This window comes from Phycodurus eques, chromosome 1, assembly GCF_024500275.1.
Source record: "Phycodurus eques isolate BA_2022a chromosome 1, UOR_Pequ_1.1, whole genome shotgun sequence".
Classification (NCBI taxonomy): domain Eukaryota; kingdom Metazoa; phylum Chordata; class Actinopteri; order Syngnathiformes; family Syngnathidae; genus Phycodurus; species Phycodurus eques.
In genome coordinates this window covers 9041550-9059091 of record NC_084525.1, presented here as the reverse complement: position 1 = coordinate 9059091, position 17542 = coordinate 9041550, and the positions used below count along the sequence as shown (strand labels likewise).

The 17542-nt window shown below is 42.3% G+C and overlaps 2 protein-coding genes across 2 annotated transcripts; both read left to right on the top strand.

The window, feature by feature from the left end:
- The first annotated feature begins 261 nt into the window (after positions 1–261).
- dnajc22 (DnaJ (Hsp40) homolog, subfamily C, member 22) lies at positions 262–2987 on the top strand. Its single transcript, XM_061676538.1, has 3 exons — positions 262–811; positions 909–1201; positions 2811–2987. Exons 1-3 carry the CDS (start codon positions 262–264, stop codon positions 2985–2987), a joined length of 1020 nt encoding a protein of 339 aa, XP_061532522.1.
- Positions 2988–3992: 1005 nt separating this feature from the next.
- On the top strand, positions 3993–13811 carry ikzf4 (IKAROS family zinc finger 4). Its single transcript, XM_061676421.1, is given in 7 exon segments — positions 3993–4055; positions 7783–7843; positions 7923–8003; positions 8088–8612; positions 11016–11171; positions 11285–11416; positions 13018–13811. Coding segments are annotated over 6 exon segments (1749 nt in total). The 5' UTR covers positions 3993–4055.
- Positions 13812–17542: the final 3731 nt, after the last annotated feature.

Genomic DNA, 17542 nt, shown 5'->3' with positions numbered 1-17542 from the left:
GGAAGGATGATTTGAGATACGGTTGGTTTAGAAGTAAAATATATAGTAAATGTTACACAGAATACATTTTAACACACATACTAATACAACGCTGCTGAGAGAACACCTAGCTATATTGTTGCAATAAAAAAGACTGTTTTCATCACATTCATATGGTTTAGACTTTAAAATGAGACTAAACTTGAGTGTCTCCTCCCCACAGGTACTAATTGAGTATGTCTAACTCTCAGTTGCACTGGCGGTGATCACAGCGGTCACAAGATGGTCAAAAGTGTCATGGTAGCTTATGCCCTGTGGGCAGTGGGTGGCCTTTTTGGTGTTCACCATTTATATTTAGGGAGAGACAGTCATGCACTTTTATGGATGCTAACCCTGGGAGGTTTCGGCATAGGCTGGATCAGAGAGCTTATACGTATTCCAACATATGTGGGTGAAGCCAATCAAGATGCAGAGAAGGAGAGGAGAAGACCCTCCACCATCCCCCCCCCACCAGTAAACCCAGTTAGATTCGCTGGCCAGATGTGTGTTGGGATCTACTTTGGCACTGTGGCACTGATTGGACTGAGCTCCCTTAGTTTTTTCTACTTGCTTGTTCTTCCTTTATGTGTGGGTGCAGGGGTGCATCTGGTGTCCACTGTTGGCCAGCAGACCTCTGATCTCCAAAAAACGCTCACAGCTAGTCTCATAACTTCCCCCATATTCTACGGCAGCACTTTATCCCCTCTGCCAATTAGCCTGGCAGCCAGTGTCACTGCCACACAGCATCGCAAGTACAAGAAACCTCAGGCAACAGGCAGCCCACAGGAACTTGGTAGGAACAAAATGGTTCACACTCCTCAAGTCAAATCTGTCTACCTGAATCATTAGTGGAACATATTGTTGCTGATCTATCTGTTTTGCACTTTTAGGTCCACGGCTTTTCAGATTGAGTCTCGCTTGGCTGGCTTTCTCTGCTCCATTGGCATATTGTGTTTTCCATAATACCACCACCACAATGTATTACCTGTCTGACTGTGTGACAGCACTGCTGGATTTTTTTTGGTTCCTCCCTTGGCTCAGAAGTGCGCTGGAGTACATTCTCTTAATGCCCTATCGCTTCTTGTGTGCCTTGACTGGAGAAGGCTATTATGAAGAGGCCTGGAAGAAAATGCTGGAAATACTCCTCAAAGACTATACTGAGCAGGAAAAAGAGGCGCTGAAGGCAAGTAATTGCATTGCTTTTGTAAAGGTTACACAGTGGTGCCTTTAGATACAGAGTTTAACATGCTCCATGAGCTCTTAACTCAAAACACTTGCATCTCAAATCATCTTTGCTTATTGAAATGAACGGAAATCTGATCCAGTCCCCCCCCCTCCCCAAAAATGGAATGTCTTTTTTAATTAGAAAAATAACACTTTATTGTACGTCATACAGTATTGACATACATAGAATGTAAATAACTAACTAACCACATTGCCACAATATTAATCGTTCTTCACAAAGGATGAATATTTTATGCATGTGAGTATTGTTATATTGCTATATTTTAGATATAATGGTGCTCCACCGTTTGTTCAAATATCCGTTACGGCACAGATGCAATTTGTTAGCCCGTCTATAGAGTTTTGCATTATTTGTTGGCATTAAGCCAAACTGACAAATCTTAAGTAAAGCTATGTGGTTGTTTGAAACATACAACTTGCAATTTTCTTTGTTTTCTGATTAGTTAGACAGTACAAAAAAGAACTTAAACTGGGTGTGGCAATAAATGTGAAGTGAGTTGAGTTCACTGCCACCATACAGTGCTCGTATCTCAAATTTATGCTCACAAGTCAAAGCAAAAAACTGGCTGAACGATGGCTCGTATTTCCAAAAACTCATAAGATGGGCCATTCATATCTGAAGGCACTACTGTATCGGAGCACATTGTTGGTGTCAATTTTTGTGATGTTTTCTGTGTAGTCTTTTGTTATTAAACAATGAAAAAACTGTCTAGCGCACACTGCTCCATGACATTGGCTGTCTTCCTTGTTGTTCTAACTTCATAAAAAAATTTCCCAAAGGGGAAAAAAAAACCCAAAAAAATCACATCAGGTCAGGATCAATCTGTGGCCGTCACAAGACCATTAACCGTACAGGCAACATTTTAACATTCTTAACATAAAGACAATTTAATCACTGTATAATAAAACCAAAACAGATTTTAAAAACACATCTTGATCATCTCACATCACACATCTCTAATATAGTTCTATCCATCCATTTTCTGAGCCGCTTCTCCTCACGAGGGTGCTGGAGCCTATCCCAGCTATCATCGGGCAGGAGGCCGGGTACACCCAGAACTGGTTGCCAGCCATTCCCAGGGCACATATAAACAAACAACCATTTGCACTCACATTCACACCTACGGGCAATTTAGTCTCCAATTCATGCATGTTTTTGGGATGTGGGAGGAAACCGGAGTGCCCGGAGAAACCCCACGCAGGCACGGGGAGAACATGCAAACTCCACACAGGCAGGGCCGGGGATTGAACCCTGGTCCTCAGAACTGAAAGGCTGACGCGCTAACCAGTCGTCCACCGTGCCGCACCAAAATTTCATTTCATTATAAATGTTTATTTATTTTTTACCAGTTTTGATTTGCCTTGAAAAATCCTGTGGTTTCATCATCTCATAGTGAGGCATATGGTGTACATTTTGAATACCCACTTCATTACCAATTATGGTTCCTTGCCCAATAAGTAGTTAAAATATTGCTGATGTACTGTAATTTGGCCTATTTTTATGCATACTGTGCACTTTATTAACACATGCTGTATGTGTGTTCCAGGTTTTGTCACTGGGAGCAGAGGCCTCTTTTGAAGAGATAACTCGTGGCTATAGGGAGCTTGCCAAGACATGGCACCCCGACCACAACCCCAGCAAGAATGCTGAGGCGACGTTTGTTAAGATTCATGAGGCGTATGACGTTCTTCTACGGTGGCACAGGCCCCGCCGATTCAGATAATTCCTGAGTGGGAGTCACCTAAGTAAAATGGCACAGAGAAGCTTAACTCAATCCCACTGTCATCATCATCCATCCATCCATTCATTTTCTTTTACCGCTTATCCTCACTCGGGTCGCGGGCTGCTGGAGCCTATCCTAGCTACCTTCGGGCGGGAGCCGGGGTAAAACCTGTACCGGTCGCCAGCCAATCACAGGGCACATAGAAACAAACAACCATTCGCACTCACATTCACACCTACGGGCAATTTAGAGTCCCCAATCAGTCATAATCATTATGAGTGGAAAAAAAATGAGTCAATTTGCCATTCTTACCTTACATAATTTTACTTGTCAAGCAACATCACATTTCTGTCTGATTGGATTCTTGGCTGAGTTGAGCTGTCATTGGGAACAAAATTCAATAAATTCAAACAGCTTTATTTAGTGATTCCAGGTCCAGACATTTGACACATTTTCAGCTATTTTTCCTGTAGATAAATTTGTCGCTTACACTGGACTTCGTAGTACGGCTTACAAAGTACTGTATTGATTTACAAACACGAGTTAATAGTACAGTCGGTCTACTGAGAAAACAGTAGTTTGCTGCCCTCTTGTGGCACTTTATTCGTATCCTCCCTAAAATGGTTTGATTTCACCAATTCGCAATGCTGCATACTGCACTGTACTACTGTAAAATACCTTGTCTATTTTGTTTGACATTTATTGTTACACGTGCAACGCCTTGCATTTTTAATGCTTGGATGAATGTTAAACTGTATAGTTTAATTACGTAGTAATACTAGTTGAATAAAACCACAAAAACACATCAAAAGACAATCACCAGTAAAATAACCAGACTCTCCGATAATGTTTGTCTTGCTCAAAGTAGGCCTATTAATCAATATGCACCCACATATTATGTGAATCGATGCATTCGACAATCTGTTGCCCGGAAGTTGTTTGGGGTTCTCAGGTAAAAAAAAAAAAAAAAAAAAAAAGAGAAAAAAAAAACCCGAGAGATGCTGCCGTCGCTTTGAAAACAAACCGCTGCAGACACTTAAAAAGAGGGCAAGAACCAGGCGTGGCCAGGTAAGGAGGCGCTTTGTGGACTTAGCTCTGCTCTCGCTAACACTAGAAGAGCATCCGTCGACTAGAATTGTCAAGAATTTTCTTTTTTTTTTCCGCGGGAGTTGAACGCGGGTGAATGCCATTTGTCGTGTGCTCTGCTGCCATAGCAACGGCGCGCGAGAAACATTGTCGAAACATTGCATGGCAGCGCCTACAGTTAGTTGAATGCGCTCGATGCTGAATGACAGCCGCATGCGTGCACGGGGCCGTCAACATTGGTGTGAATCATGGGACACGCCGCCGTTTTTAGCGTCTAGCTGCCATACGTAACATAACATCACGCACCGAGAGGCTCAAACAAGTGGAACAACATGTCTGCAGAGGCCGGGTAGTTGTTTGGAAAAATAAAGCGCACGGTCGCCCTCCCGCCGAGATGAACGATTGTCAGTCAAGGGTAGGCGCAAGAGAGCGTCTCCCCACAGCCACCCACCCACCCACCCAGCCAGCCGTGCCCTGGTGTGACTGGCGCGTCTGCATCCACGCCTGTTGCTCTACAAGCGGCCAGAGGCAGCAAATTCACGTTTCCCTTTCCCCCCCTCCTCGCACAACCATATCCAGCCATGCATTTTTGTGTGTGCACAAGGAACGGCGTTTTCCATCGCCTTACAGTGACATAATGTAACAAAACCTCCTCCAAGGCTAAACACATTCACAAATATATGGTCTGAATAAGTTGAATGGAATTTCCCATGTTTGATTAAATTTGCAGCCAAATTTGCTGTCAGCGTCTGGTTAGACTTGGTTTATACATGGCAGATTCTGAGCCAGCAAACATCTAGCAATTTCCGTCCATTTAGACAGACATACACTGCTCAAATAATAAAGGCAAAGTAACCATAATTATCACAGTGTACGTCAAAAGTTGACCACGCTTCTGGGATACGGAACTGTTCAGTTAGGCAAGGGACGTTAATTGAAATAGCACCATTCAAATATAAGGAAAATCCATAGAGGCAAGGAAATAGTACTTACAAAAAAATATTAAAAGAAAAGATGAAAATCAAGATAAAATCACAACATAAAAGCATAACAAATGAAAATAAAAAGAAACAAAATGGTTAAATGGCAGAACACATGGATTATAAAGCTAAAATAAAAGCAAGATAGTGAAATCAAATCAAGATACCATATTTTTATGTATGAAAAAGCAGAAATGAACAATATAAATTTCAGGCCAGATTTAAAGATACTGACATTTCGAGCAGATCTCAGGTGTTTAGGAAAATTGTGTTTAGGAAAATTGAGAAACAGGTGACTGATGGTGTAGTGGTACACTCGCCTGACTTTGGTGCAGGCAGCGTGGGTTCAGTTCCCACTCAGTGACGGTGCGAATGGTTGTCCGTGTCTATATGTGCCCAGCGACTGACTGGCGACCAGTTCAGGGTGTAGTCCACCTTTCGCCCTAAGTCAGCAGCAGCGTCCCGCGACCCTAACCAGGATAAGCGGTGTTGAAAATGGATGGATGGATGGATGGATGGATGGATGGAAAATTGAGAAACATAAAAACCGAATGCTGCATTAGCCTACTTTGTTGCTGGAAGTCTCTTCGGGAAGCAAAGAACGTTTGAATATATTCAGATCCAAGGCCATTTAGAGCTTTGTAGACCATCACTAATATTCTGAAGTATGTTCCTTGCTTCACAGGAAGCCAGTGTAGAAGTTTTAGCACCTGTGTGATGTGGTCCAGTTTACTATATCAACAACAACTCGAGCAGCAGCATTGTTGCAGCTGTCGGATTAATGATTTTGTTCAGACCTGGAAAAAACAATTTACTGAAATGAATGTGCGAACAGCTTTACTGTTGTTCTTGAAAAAAAATGATACTTGATAGTCAAGAAACCCTTTCCCTTCGACATCAGACAACCTCCACTCAAATCACTTCCAGTTGCACATTTACTGCTACTACCTGTGTTCAACAATTGAATAAAATGTAAACAAATCAACAATGAAAGACGAAGGGGAATTTTAATATTACTTGTTAAATAGCAAGATTAAATCAAAGGCAGAGGGGTCTATCAGTGCAGCTTGAAAGAGTACGCTTATTAGACAATTTGATTTTGGTGCGTGAGTTGATAAAATTACTTATATTAACATTTATAAGGTTTAATGCATTTCCTTTATAATGTATTCTTTTATTGTTCCTTAACTCTGGTGTAACCTCTCTGAGATGTCTCGCCTTGCTAAAAGCAGCAAGCTATTATTTGTCTTATCCGAGGACATTCCCAAGTGGGCTACAAAAGCTGGCTGGGGAGCTGGTGGGAATGTCCTGATTATGGAAATGTACTGAATCTGAGTCTCTTTTTGTTTAGCTCTTTGTGTGTATATATATATATATATATATTATATATAATATATATATTATATATATATATAAAACAGGATTGTCTCCTTAATTATTCTACAAAAGAGGAATTTCAAACACATGCTGCTTGCACAACAGTTACCTGTACTTTCACTTTGTTAAAATTTTTTCTGGCAAGACAGCTTGTGTTTTACCCATAATTAAAGGAAATGATAAAATTGTGTGCGTGTATGCATGTGTGTGCGTGTGTGTGTGAATAAGTGCTAAAGTGATTTATGACTGTGCAGGTTGTCCCTAGCCTGAAATCCGAAACCTGGTCGTCATCCTGGACAACACTCACTCCTTTCACTCCTACATCAAATCCATCACAAAATCTTCCTTTTTCCACCTTAAAAATTTCTGCAGACTCTGTCCTTGACTCTCCGATTCCATTGCCAAGACCCTCATCCCTGCCTAAACTACGGTCCCGGAGTCCTGTTCAGGCTACCCAGCCAAGCACTGTACAGGCTTCAGTATGTCCTGAAATCATGGGTCCTGCCGAGCCCTGACAGCTAATGACTCCCACACTCATCCATCTCCATTGGCTCCCGGTCAAGTACCGCATCACTTACAAAATCCTGCTCCTCACCGACAAATCCCTCCATGCGCTTGCCCCCGTACCTTTTGGAGCTCCTTCCACCTCATCCCGGGACCTGAGGTCTTCCAACTCTGGTCTCTTCTCCAACCCTTGCACCTGCCTGCGGACGTTTGGGGCCAGAGCCTTTAGCATGGCAGCCCCTACCCTCTGGAACTCTCTCCCCTCTGAGATCTGCAACGCCCCATCGCCGAACATTTTCAAACAAATACTCACACAGCCTTTGATGCTTAGTGTCCTTGTTTCAGTTTTTTTTTTTTTTGTCTGTCCATTTTTTGTAAAGTGGCCTTGGGTTACGTGAAAGGTGCTATATTAATCTCATCTAATCTAATATGATCTAAGTTATCCATCCATCCATCCATCCATTTTCTGAGCTGCTTCTCCTCACTAGGGTCGCGGGCGTGCTGGAGCCTATCCCAGCTATCATCGGGCAGGAGGCGGGTTACACCCTGAACTGGTTGCCAGACAATCGCAGATCTAAGTTATTAATTACTATTATTATCATTATCATCTGAATGTAGTTTTAACTCCTCATTTGGTGGAGGAGCTAATATTCATTTGCAGCCCACAGTGCAGCTGATTGTACTTTTAAATAGTGGAGGCCAACCCCTAACCTTGTTATGAACACTTCTAACAGAAAACTTCAAAAAAACTGAAAGATGCAAGTGTTTGAAATGGTTTGTAGAATGCAAACCACAATGAATAATTAAAATTGGATATGCCAGAAAGTATTTGGTCTTCCTTTGTGCAGATGCAGGCATCTGGTGAAAGAATGAATGCTGATGACTGCAATGGTTGCTCTCATGCATTAGGTATGTTTATTTAAGAAATTAAACATAGACTCCTTTTTTGTGTCCAGACAGCAGACTTTTACTTTACTGTCTCATTCAGGCAATGGTGAAGAGGTATCGACAGAGCAGGACTTTTACAGCCCTAATAGTCAACAGTCCTTGACCCGTTGCTCCTTTACGGGTTAGTCTTCAACTTTCTCCCACAGGCTGTTTTGACATCGTCCCTAAATGTATGTAGGAATTAAGTCTGATTTTTCCCTCACAGCAAACTCCATCAAGGTGGAGCTGTGCAGTGGAGATAAATCACCGCAGCCAAACAACAGAGGAATTGGGGATGACAGAGTAGAGCTAATGGAAGAAGGGAGTGCAGACCATGCTGGGCTCGAACAAAAGAATCTTTACGGTGAGTTGGCCACTTCGAAAACTGCTTCGCCTGGACCCATCCGACTTCCGAGTGGAAAGCTCCAATGTGATGTGTGTGGGATCATCTGCATTGGACCTAATGTGCTGATGGTGCACAAGCGAAGCCATACAGGTGACGAGACCCTGTGAACGGTTAGCGCTTATGAATGAAAAGGGCATTGTGTTTGAAGGCTTTTATGCCACAATGTGTTGTTCTTAGGTGAGAGGCCTTTTCAGTGTAACCAATGTGGAGCTTCCTTCACGCAAAAGGGCAACTTGTTACGCCACATCAAGTTGCATTCTGGAGAGAAACCTTTCAAATGCCCCATTTGCAACTATGCTTGCCGGAGGAGGGACGCCCTAGCTGGACACCTACGGACACATGCAGGTACATTGGGAAGAACTAGCGCTACCACACACTCGCTATAAAGAAAATGTCTGGTAAATTTGACGCACCACAGAGAAGAATGTTTTTAAAACGCCTTCCAAATTTGAATGAATAAAAAAGTCACCATGGATGCAAAATAAGGCTCTGAAATATCGAAAAATAAGGCCCGTGGGCTATTCATCCATCCATTTTCTGTACCGCTTATTCTCACTAGGGCGTGCTGAACCCTATCTCAGTTATCTTCAGGCTAGTGAACGTAATAAACAGTTAGCTTTCCCTTAAGTGTCTCTCCTGTGTGAATCTAGCATGGCGCATGGAGCAAGGCTGTGGAGTATTGGACAGAACCAACGCCAATCCACAAGCCCACTAGCGGCTAATACGTACTAGCCTAGCCGCCAGTAGAAGGCCACTTCACAGTAAAGCTAGCTCGTTGCATGAGCCACGTGTGGGTCAACGCAACAGAGACACGTGCCCAAATAACACAAAACACTTAAGGGAAGATGCCTTTTTCGGGTGGTTGGCATAGCTTGTTGGCTAACTGCGCGATGTAGTTGTGCTACAAGTAGGCCAAGCTATTATTGCTAAGGTTAGATGTTTTGGAGACAAAGTTAGCAAGAGCAGACTTTGATGGTTTGGACACAGCCAGAGGAGAGATATTGAGTGGTGGCAGAAGGATGATGGGGATGGAGCTGCCAGGTAAGAAAGCTTCAGGAAAGACCTAAGAGAAGGTTGATAGATTTAGTGAAGGAAGACATGAGGGGAGTTGGTGTTAGAGATGAGGATGGAGAAGATACGCTTACATGGAAAAGGATGACGTGCTGTGGCGAACCCTAACGGGACAAGCCGAAAGGGAAAGAAGAATAAAAACTTGCAATTCTGGCAAATAGCCATCAACGGACACTCCTTATTATATAATGAGGGAGGGCCTCATGCCAGAAAGTTTTTTTCCCCAGCCCGCTTTCGTCATTTTTAGCCCCGTTACCAAAATCTGGCCCGCTGACATGGTCAGAAAAAGTTCTAAGCTATAATTCAGTATGAAATTGTTCCATGTCTTTGCACATGTTTTCAGGACTTACCTTCAAACATTTTTATTATATTTAAAAACAAAACACGAAAATTAATTTGGTTCAACATTAAAAAGCAAATACATCAACATTATGGCTGCTTGCACAATCTAAGGAGATCCAAATACTAGAGCTGTGGAAACATAAAGATAGTAGATTGCTCGCTTTTGATAAACACTATAATAAAGGTATTAATTTAAGAACATGTTTATTATTGTATTTGGCATCATAGTTTGCAATAGTGTCACGATGCACTGCACTATACTAAGCGATGATTCGGATATTTAAAATTCATCCAAGCTATCTAATCTATATCTAGTCTATTTGTAATTTAGCTACATGAGAGAGTCAAAATATTTGCTACAGTTTACAATATGATGTGGTGCAATAAAAATGTTGAATTTACGAGTATTTCAATACATTTTGTGAACTTGAACATTATCATCTTTGCATAGGCAGAATTCTTGCTTTTTCCTTTTTGTAATAACATACAATGTGCTGATAATCAAACAGTAAGTGGTGGAAGTAATGTTTCATCAAAAAATGCCCCTTCACTCCACTGTTGAAGCTCAGAGGAAGTAGTTATTACTCACCAGAATGTACAGTACTGTTAAGCACATTGCAAAATATGACATTCAGCAGTTTGTGCAATCCTCAGAATCAGAATCAGAATCAGAATCATATTTATTTGCCAAGTATGTCCAAAACACACAAGGAATTTGTCTCCGGTAGTTGGAGCCGCTCTAGTACAACAGACAGTCAATTAACAGAACACTTTGGAGACAGAAAGACATTGACAAAAAACAATTGTGCAAAAAGATGCAGAGTCCTCTAGCACTTAGAGCAGTTCGAACGACTAATATTGCAATAGTCCGGTGCAATGACCATTGTGCAAAGGGCGCTGAGACTTCAAGGAGTGTATACGGTTTAAATCCTGCTTGATTTGCCAGCATTTGTCAACACTCAAAAAGGTGTTTACTCTTTCAGTTCTTTTCAGAGGAACGCTTCTTACAAACTGGATTTCGCAAATTTACGTCACTTTGCTGCATATTACTGTAATGTTGCGATGGTGGGTTACAGGCTAATTGTTTGTGAATGTGAAAATGCATCTCGCTAAATTAACAACAAATAAAAACACAGTAAAATAATTTTAATTTTACTTGTTAAAGGGGATCATTGAAATAATTTTAACATGAAACTATGAGTGCATGATGTACCATTTTCCCAGAAATGACACGCAATATAAGGGTTCAGAATTACATACTTTGCTATTATTTTACAATCCATCATCTTGGTTACAGGTCATTTGACCATTGGGTGAGGATTTCTTTAATTACAGATTCTTCACCACTGGGGGGAAAGCCTTTCAAGTGCATCTACTGTAGTCGTAGCTACAAACAACAGAGCACATTGGAGGATCATTTTGACCAATGCCACAGTTTTCCCAAGAGGCAGGACCAGGAGGCAGCAGTCAACACAAAGACAGTCCAACAGGGTAAGACACCGCAAAAACACCAACCAAAAAGTCCCTGCATGATAGGTAATGTAAGTACATTCAATTATTAATGGATACTCATGCAAAAAAGTCATTATGATATTTGTTTCCAGATGATCAGTCTCTAAAAATGGAGACAATGGCTAAACCGACGCTGGACATGCCAAATGAGAAACCACGTTTTGCAGATAGATTAGCTGGTAGCATTACCAAGCGCAAGAGGTCAACGCCACAGAGGTTTCTGGGTATGTTTTCTTCTCTGCTTTCATATAATAGTCATTATTTGTGCAGTACTATATTAAAAATTGTTACATATACCATGCTATTATTTTTGCAATACTTCTAGCTCCATCGCCATCGTAAAAACTTTATTAACTTTGCAGGCAATGTTTTCCTATTAACTGCTGTACAAGTACAAGCAAAAGTTAATCCATCTAATATTTTAACTGTGACATGCTCTTTAAACACTCTCTTAACTTTAAAGACCAACAAGGAGCAGGAGTGATAAACACCAAATTTTTTTTACCATCAACTGTCACACAAGAATAACACAAAGTCTCTCTTCCTCTTGATACGGTGTTCACCCGGATAACTGTTGCGCAGGTGGGTGGACCTACAGGTTCAGTACCCCAGTCCGAGAGCAGTCCAGTTGTTTGCGACTGCTTATTCGTGGGCCTAAGACCACTTATTTCGCAGCTTTCCATTTTATTGGATTCCCCCAATCCGCAACTTGGGGATGTGCCTGGTGGCTTTGCAGGTGAAGCTCATGACTGTAAAAACGCTTACGCTGAGATAAAATGTCTTGGACATTATGAGAAGACAAATGCAACACTCGAGGTGAATAGGGGTCATGCGGAATGTCAAGTAACCAACTGCGACTGTGATAACTGCGACAACTATGGGTTGATTAATTTATTTGTACAAATATGATTATATGTAAACACGAACAAAGCCTAAAGACGGCATACAGTCATATTGGGTCTTGAAGACATCTTGTGTAAAACAAAAGACTTTGTAGACTTTTAATATTTCTACAGTTGCTTTGTCCCGGTCTGCTGCTGTAGGACTTGTCATTGACCTGAACTGGTAGGAAGTGCTTTGGGTGCGTGTGCATAACCCCTATAAAATTCCCCAAAACACACTGTTTAACAAACAGGTTGGGATCGATATGTGGGTAATTAAGGCAGCGGATGTAAAGGTATCAAAAACATGAGGCGTGCTAACCTAGAAATCCTAATGGAACAAAAAGCAGGAAGTAGAAACCTCCCTGTCATGAACGGAACAGAGGACAGGACCCAAAAATGCACAACTCCAATACAAATGGAGAGTTTCACAAAAGAGAGGTTTAATAAACGAGCAGAGGTCGGTACACAGGCAGGCAATCCGAAAAGGCAACAGTATCCAAACAACTTGAGGCAAAGAGGCAAGGTCAATAATCGGAGCAGGGTCTAGTCTTACTATGAGTCGGTGACGTGGAAACAAGGAATGCTGGAATGTGACAACAAGGTACAACGAACTGGCGACCAGAAAGAATAAGACACGAGGTTAAATGCAAGGGGTAATTAGGGTAAACGAGGCACAGGTGGGGAAGATGCTCTCAGGAGCAGGTTTGTACGAGAAAGGGGGAAGACAACAACCAGAACACACACACATGACACTACCAAAATAAATCACAGAGCTAAGAGTGGCTCAGCAGACTTGGCTAAACAGGTAAAGGAGATACTTTCAAAAAATATGATTATTTTAGCCATTCACTTTCAACATCACATGCAGGGGAACACAGCAGGGGAACACATTGTGTTATAAAGTTGGTGTATTGACTTTCACTAGTGTCTGGTGTTCCCAGCAGACAAGCACATCCATCTTGACCTGCTTGAAGTCCCTTGTGATTTGTCGCCTGGTTCTGAGAGGGAAGGCGAGCATCTGAACCCCCAGCCAGTTGGTGACTCCACTGGTTTGAGTGGGAAAAACCTAAAAGACTCCAGCAGCAAACGTGGAAACAGTGCCCTCCATCCTGCCTTCTTGTCTGAGCTGAACACCATTATGAACTCCACTAACAGTAATGTACCTCCTCAAGGAGCCCCCGGTGGACTCTCAATGGTTTCTCTTGGCCTATCTGGTCAAGAAGCAGGTGAAGGATGTGAAGCTCACCCTTCAGTTCATAGCCACACAACCTCACCCAACGGATGTCCCGACTCTACAGACACCGAGAGCACAGCAGAAGACCTCAGCACAAGGGCTGCAGTCCACACACGTACCTCCACCAACAACCAGCATCTCCACTACCAAACCCGAGCGCAGCCCCACAGCCTTTCCACCACTAGTCTCAGCCAGGCCAAAGAGACGGACCCAGAATGGGACAGGGTGTGTCCTTCACCCCCCACACCAGTGAAGAGGATCGCTGGTTCACCGCTCCCCTCCAGGGAGAAAGTGCAGGTGTTGGACAGGGACGGCCAGCCCGTGCGCTATTTTCACTGCCTCCACTGCCGCATCCTCTTCCTGGATCACGTCATGTTCACCATTCACATGGGCTGTCATGGCTTTCACCAGCCCTTTGAGTGCAACATCTGTGGCTACCGCAGCCGGGACCGCTACGAGTTTTCCTCGCACATGAGTCGGGGAGAGCACCTGCTGTCCTAAGAAGAGCGGGTAGGTGTGGGAGGAGTTGCTGGAACCGTTGTGGGCTCATGTTTGCTCTGCACCAGATCATGCTTTAAATCCCCAGTGTAAAATTAAGAATTTGAAATTGTATTGTTATCTATTCAACTGAAGTAGAAGTGGGTGAAGAATCTTCCGAGAGCAGCGTTTAAAGGTTTATGGTGGCAAATTACGTAATATGATTGATTGCACTCTCTTATTGAATCATCTGGCAAAATGTGATTTTGCTTCAAAAGTGCCTTCTTGGGGGACTTCCTCCAAACTAAAAAAATGAAGGGAAACAGGTGCTGAAAAATCTTGACTAGCCATCTTCTCCTTGATCTGAGTTGCTCTATGAAACGGCCTGTTGTGCACAGGCAGAACAGAAAGCACCGTGTTTACATTTGAAGAATTGTGTTCGCCGTGCCGAGTACGCACTAAGGGTCATATTCTCCTGTGTGCTTTTCTGGCTGCGCGCTCTCTCCCATCAACTCAAATCTGTCATTTACGCAGCCTTGTGCCAGGTACACACTCTGGGTGGAGCAATCCAAAATGTGGGCGTTCTCTAATTTTCGATCTGCATGCAGCACTTTCCCGTGGACTTAAGCACTTTTCCTCTTCTGCACTCTGGAGGCTGTAGTAAGTCTAGCGCCCTGTGATGGTGAAACATCATATTGCACATTTTGATTCTGTTAGCTGCTGTCAACGGCCTGGTGATTAGGACACACCTGGCTCATAATGCTCACCCATGCTCACGGACTGTCCAACAGCTATAATGTGTACCTACACCGATGTCCGAACGTCAAAATATTATATCATATTAATAAGCAAAAAATACTGGCAACCAGTTCAGGGTGTACCCCGCCTCTCGCCCGAAGATGGCTGGGACAGGCTCCAGCACGCCCCGACCCTTGTGAGGATAAAGCGGTACGGACGATGGATAATACAAAATAAAAAAACACACGGTCCTTCAAAGTGTAGCATGTTAGACGAGGAGTTCCCACGTCTCACTGGTGACGACACATCCACTACGGAAGTTAATTTCAGATTTACATTTTTCAAATAGATTTCTATGGCAGTCACACGTCTCAGGAAAACCCCATGCTCCATCCTTTACAGCCAGGCTGAGAGTTTACAGGATCAACAATAGTGTTGGGTCGTAACGAATTACATGTAATTTAATTACAAAATGTATGTAATTAAAATCCATTAATTACTGGGAGAAAATGTGTAATTAAATTACAGTTGCTTTTTGAAATTTCCACGATTACAATTTTCGTTACATTTGCAAAATATCTGCAAAAGCTCAGATTTTTTTCCTGTGTCACTTCCTCCTTCTAAAGCTGACACTTGTGATTGACTCTATTTGGTCATGTGCCATTCTAATGTAGTCTCAAACATGACATATTTTTTTAAATATGACCTCGAAGTTTCACCTTCTGGTGCAATTTATTAGTTTGTCTCTCGCCTCTCGCCCGAAGATAGCTGGGATAGGCTGCAGCAGGCCCGTGACCCTAGTGTGGATGAGCGGTACAGAAAATGGATGGATGGATGGATTTTATCATGTTTTGTAATCAGTTTATTGTTTGTGTCAACAACAAATATGTGGTTAATTTAATCCACTTTGTTTAGGAAAGACCTAAGGGCCCTGTGGATGCATCCATCCATCCATCCATTTTCTGAGCCGCTTCTCCTCACTAGGGTCGCGGGCGTGCTGGAGCCTATCCCAGAGGAGGCGGGGTACACCCTGAACTGGTTGCCAGCCAATCGCAGCCCTGTGGATGCAGTCATTCAAAATTAAGTCATCAAAATGTAATCAAATGTAATTAGTTATATTACTTTGTGACAGTAATTGAAATATTTTCACTACTATTACATTTTCAACAGGGTAACTTGTGATTGTAACTAACTACATTTCCAAAGTAATTTTCTCAACACTGGTCACGCCTCTAGGCGCTTGCTAATTTCCCGGTTACGCACGGTGGCAGGGTCATAAGTCTTGACAGGAGACACAAATGGGAGAATATGGCCCGAAGAGCTTAGTTTCGTGGTGTAGGAAAGCGTTTAGTGAAGTGTGTCAGGTAAGCTTTATATGCACTGAGAGTGTTGTGCCTCTGGGATTGGGGGGGGGACATTTGTCAGAGGATAAAAGCTAAAGAGGACTGCCTTAAATACAACTTGTTTACAGTGTGTGAAGTCAGAAACTGGGTCCGGAGCCAGTTGCATTGCGGTAATTCCGTGAAATGAAGCTAAACTGCGAACGTACAGTCGATTGTGTAGGATTTTGGATCTTAAAGTGGACCTTGGAATACTGGTGCAGATCAGACCATGAGCCATGAGGTTTAAAAGGAAAACCCTGACCAAGATAGCCCGGGGGTGCTTCTACAAGTCTTTTCCAAAGCACTTGATGGCTTTACGTTGTTGTGCTCGTTCTCCTGCACTGAAATAACTGCTGAATCCTCACAATGATGGTCATGTAATTTGTAACAGACGGCCTTTCTCAGATTCCCACCATGTTGCACTAGTTATCACACTCAAGTTTGCTGCAGTGTGTGACTGAGAATTGAATATAATTTCAACTAAAACTCTTATGTTAAGGCACCTGAAGCTGAGTGTATGGAGATCTTTAATTAGCATCATGGTAATTGTTTAGTAGGTAAAAGTTGGGTTATGTTGAGTTTCACTCGCGGCCGTCCATTTAGTGTTGCTTGTTTCAGCCTTGGTGTATTTAATCAGCTATATTCCAAATCTTATCCAGCATATTCCTCAAGCGGACGAGATATGTTACCTCCTGCTTCTTTCTAGCACCCAAATACCTTATTGCTACAGTACAGTGACTTTTCTGTTCATGTTGATTTTGGGAACACGAATGAGACCAATCTCAGTATTCTTGACTTGTTATTGTGGGTTTGCTGCTTTAATAGTTGAAATTCCTTTTTATTTCAGAATGTACTTGAGATGGTTTGACAAAAAAAAAAAAAAAAGCTAAAACTGCACTTGGTTTGTGAAACAGAGAAAAAAAGTGTGTGAATGGAAGACAGCATATGTAACTGTTGTCACCCAGCTTTCACCTAAATTGTGAACTATTTTTACAAATGTGAAGTTAAGTGAAAAACGAGGCATTTGTCGTGTCTCCCTGTGTGGACTTTGTTGTTGTTTTATGATAGTTTGTTTGTGTTGTTACATGACGAAAACACTTTTACCTCAAAGTTCAACATGTTCAACTGCCTCATCACTTCAAAAGGTCCTGCTGCTTTCCAAGATGTTTCTGCAGTTACAAATGTGTTGCCCTTGCTATTCTGCAAACTTTTTACTGTTAAATAAAGTTACGTTTATTGTTAAAGTGCTTTCTTACAGCATGCTTGGACATTCAAATTTGACTGGAAAGTTGTTAAATAACTGCCTGTATGTGTCTATATATACTGTCATTTATTTGTTTATTTCTTCCATTTTGTGACACAATTTAAAGCCATTTCCCGTTTTCTCAATCACTCTGCCGTGTCAAATGACATGAAAGTGTTTGTTCACTTGTGGTGCCATCTGAGTTTTGGCCACCCATATGTACGTGTTACGTCATTGTGTGTGTGTGGATATATATCAGAATCAGAATCATCTTTATTTGCCAAGTATGTCCAAAAAACACACAAGGAATTTGTCTCCGGTAGTTGGAGCCGCTCTAGTACGACAACAGACAGTCAATTGACAGAGAACACTTTGGAGACATAAAGACATTG

Bases quoted from the DNA above. Each gene is read 5' to 3' on its own strand.
- dnajc22 (XM_061676538.1), top strand. From the start codon at position 262: ATGGTCAAAAGTGTCATGGTAGCTTATGCCCTGTGGGCAGTGGGTGGC. The intron at 812-908 runs GTAGGAACAAAA...TTGCACTTTTAG, and splicing joins AGGCAGCCCACAGGAACTTG to GTCCACGGCTTTTCAGATTG. The intron at 1,202-2,810 runs GCAAGTAATTGC...TGTGTGTTCCAG, and splicing joins AGGAAAAAGAGGCGCTGAAG to GTTTTGTCACTGGGAGCAGA.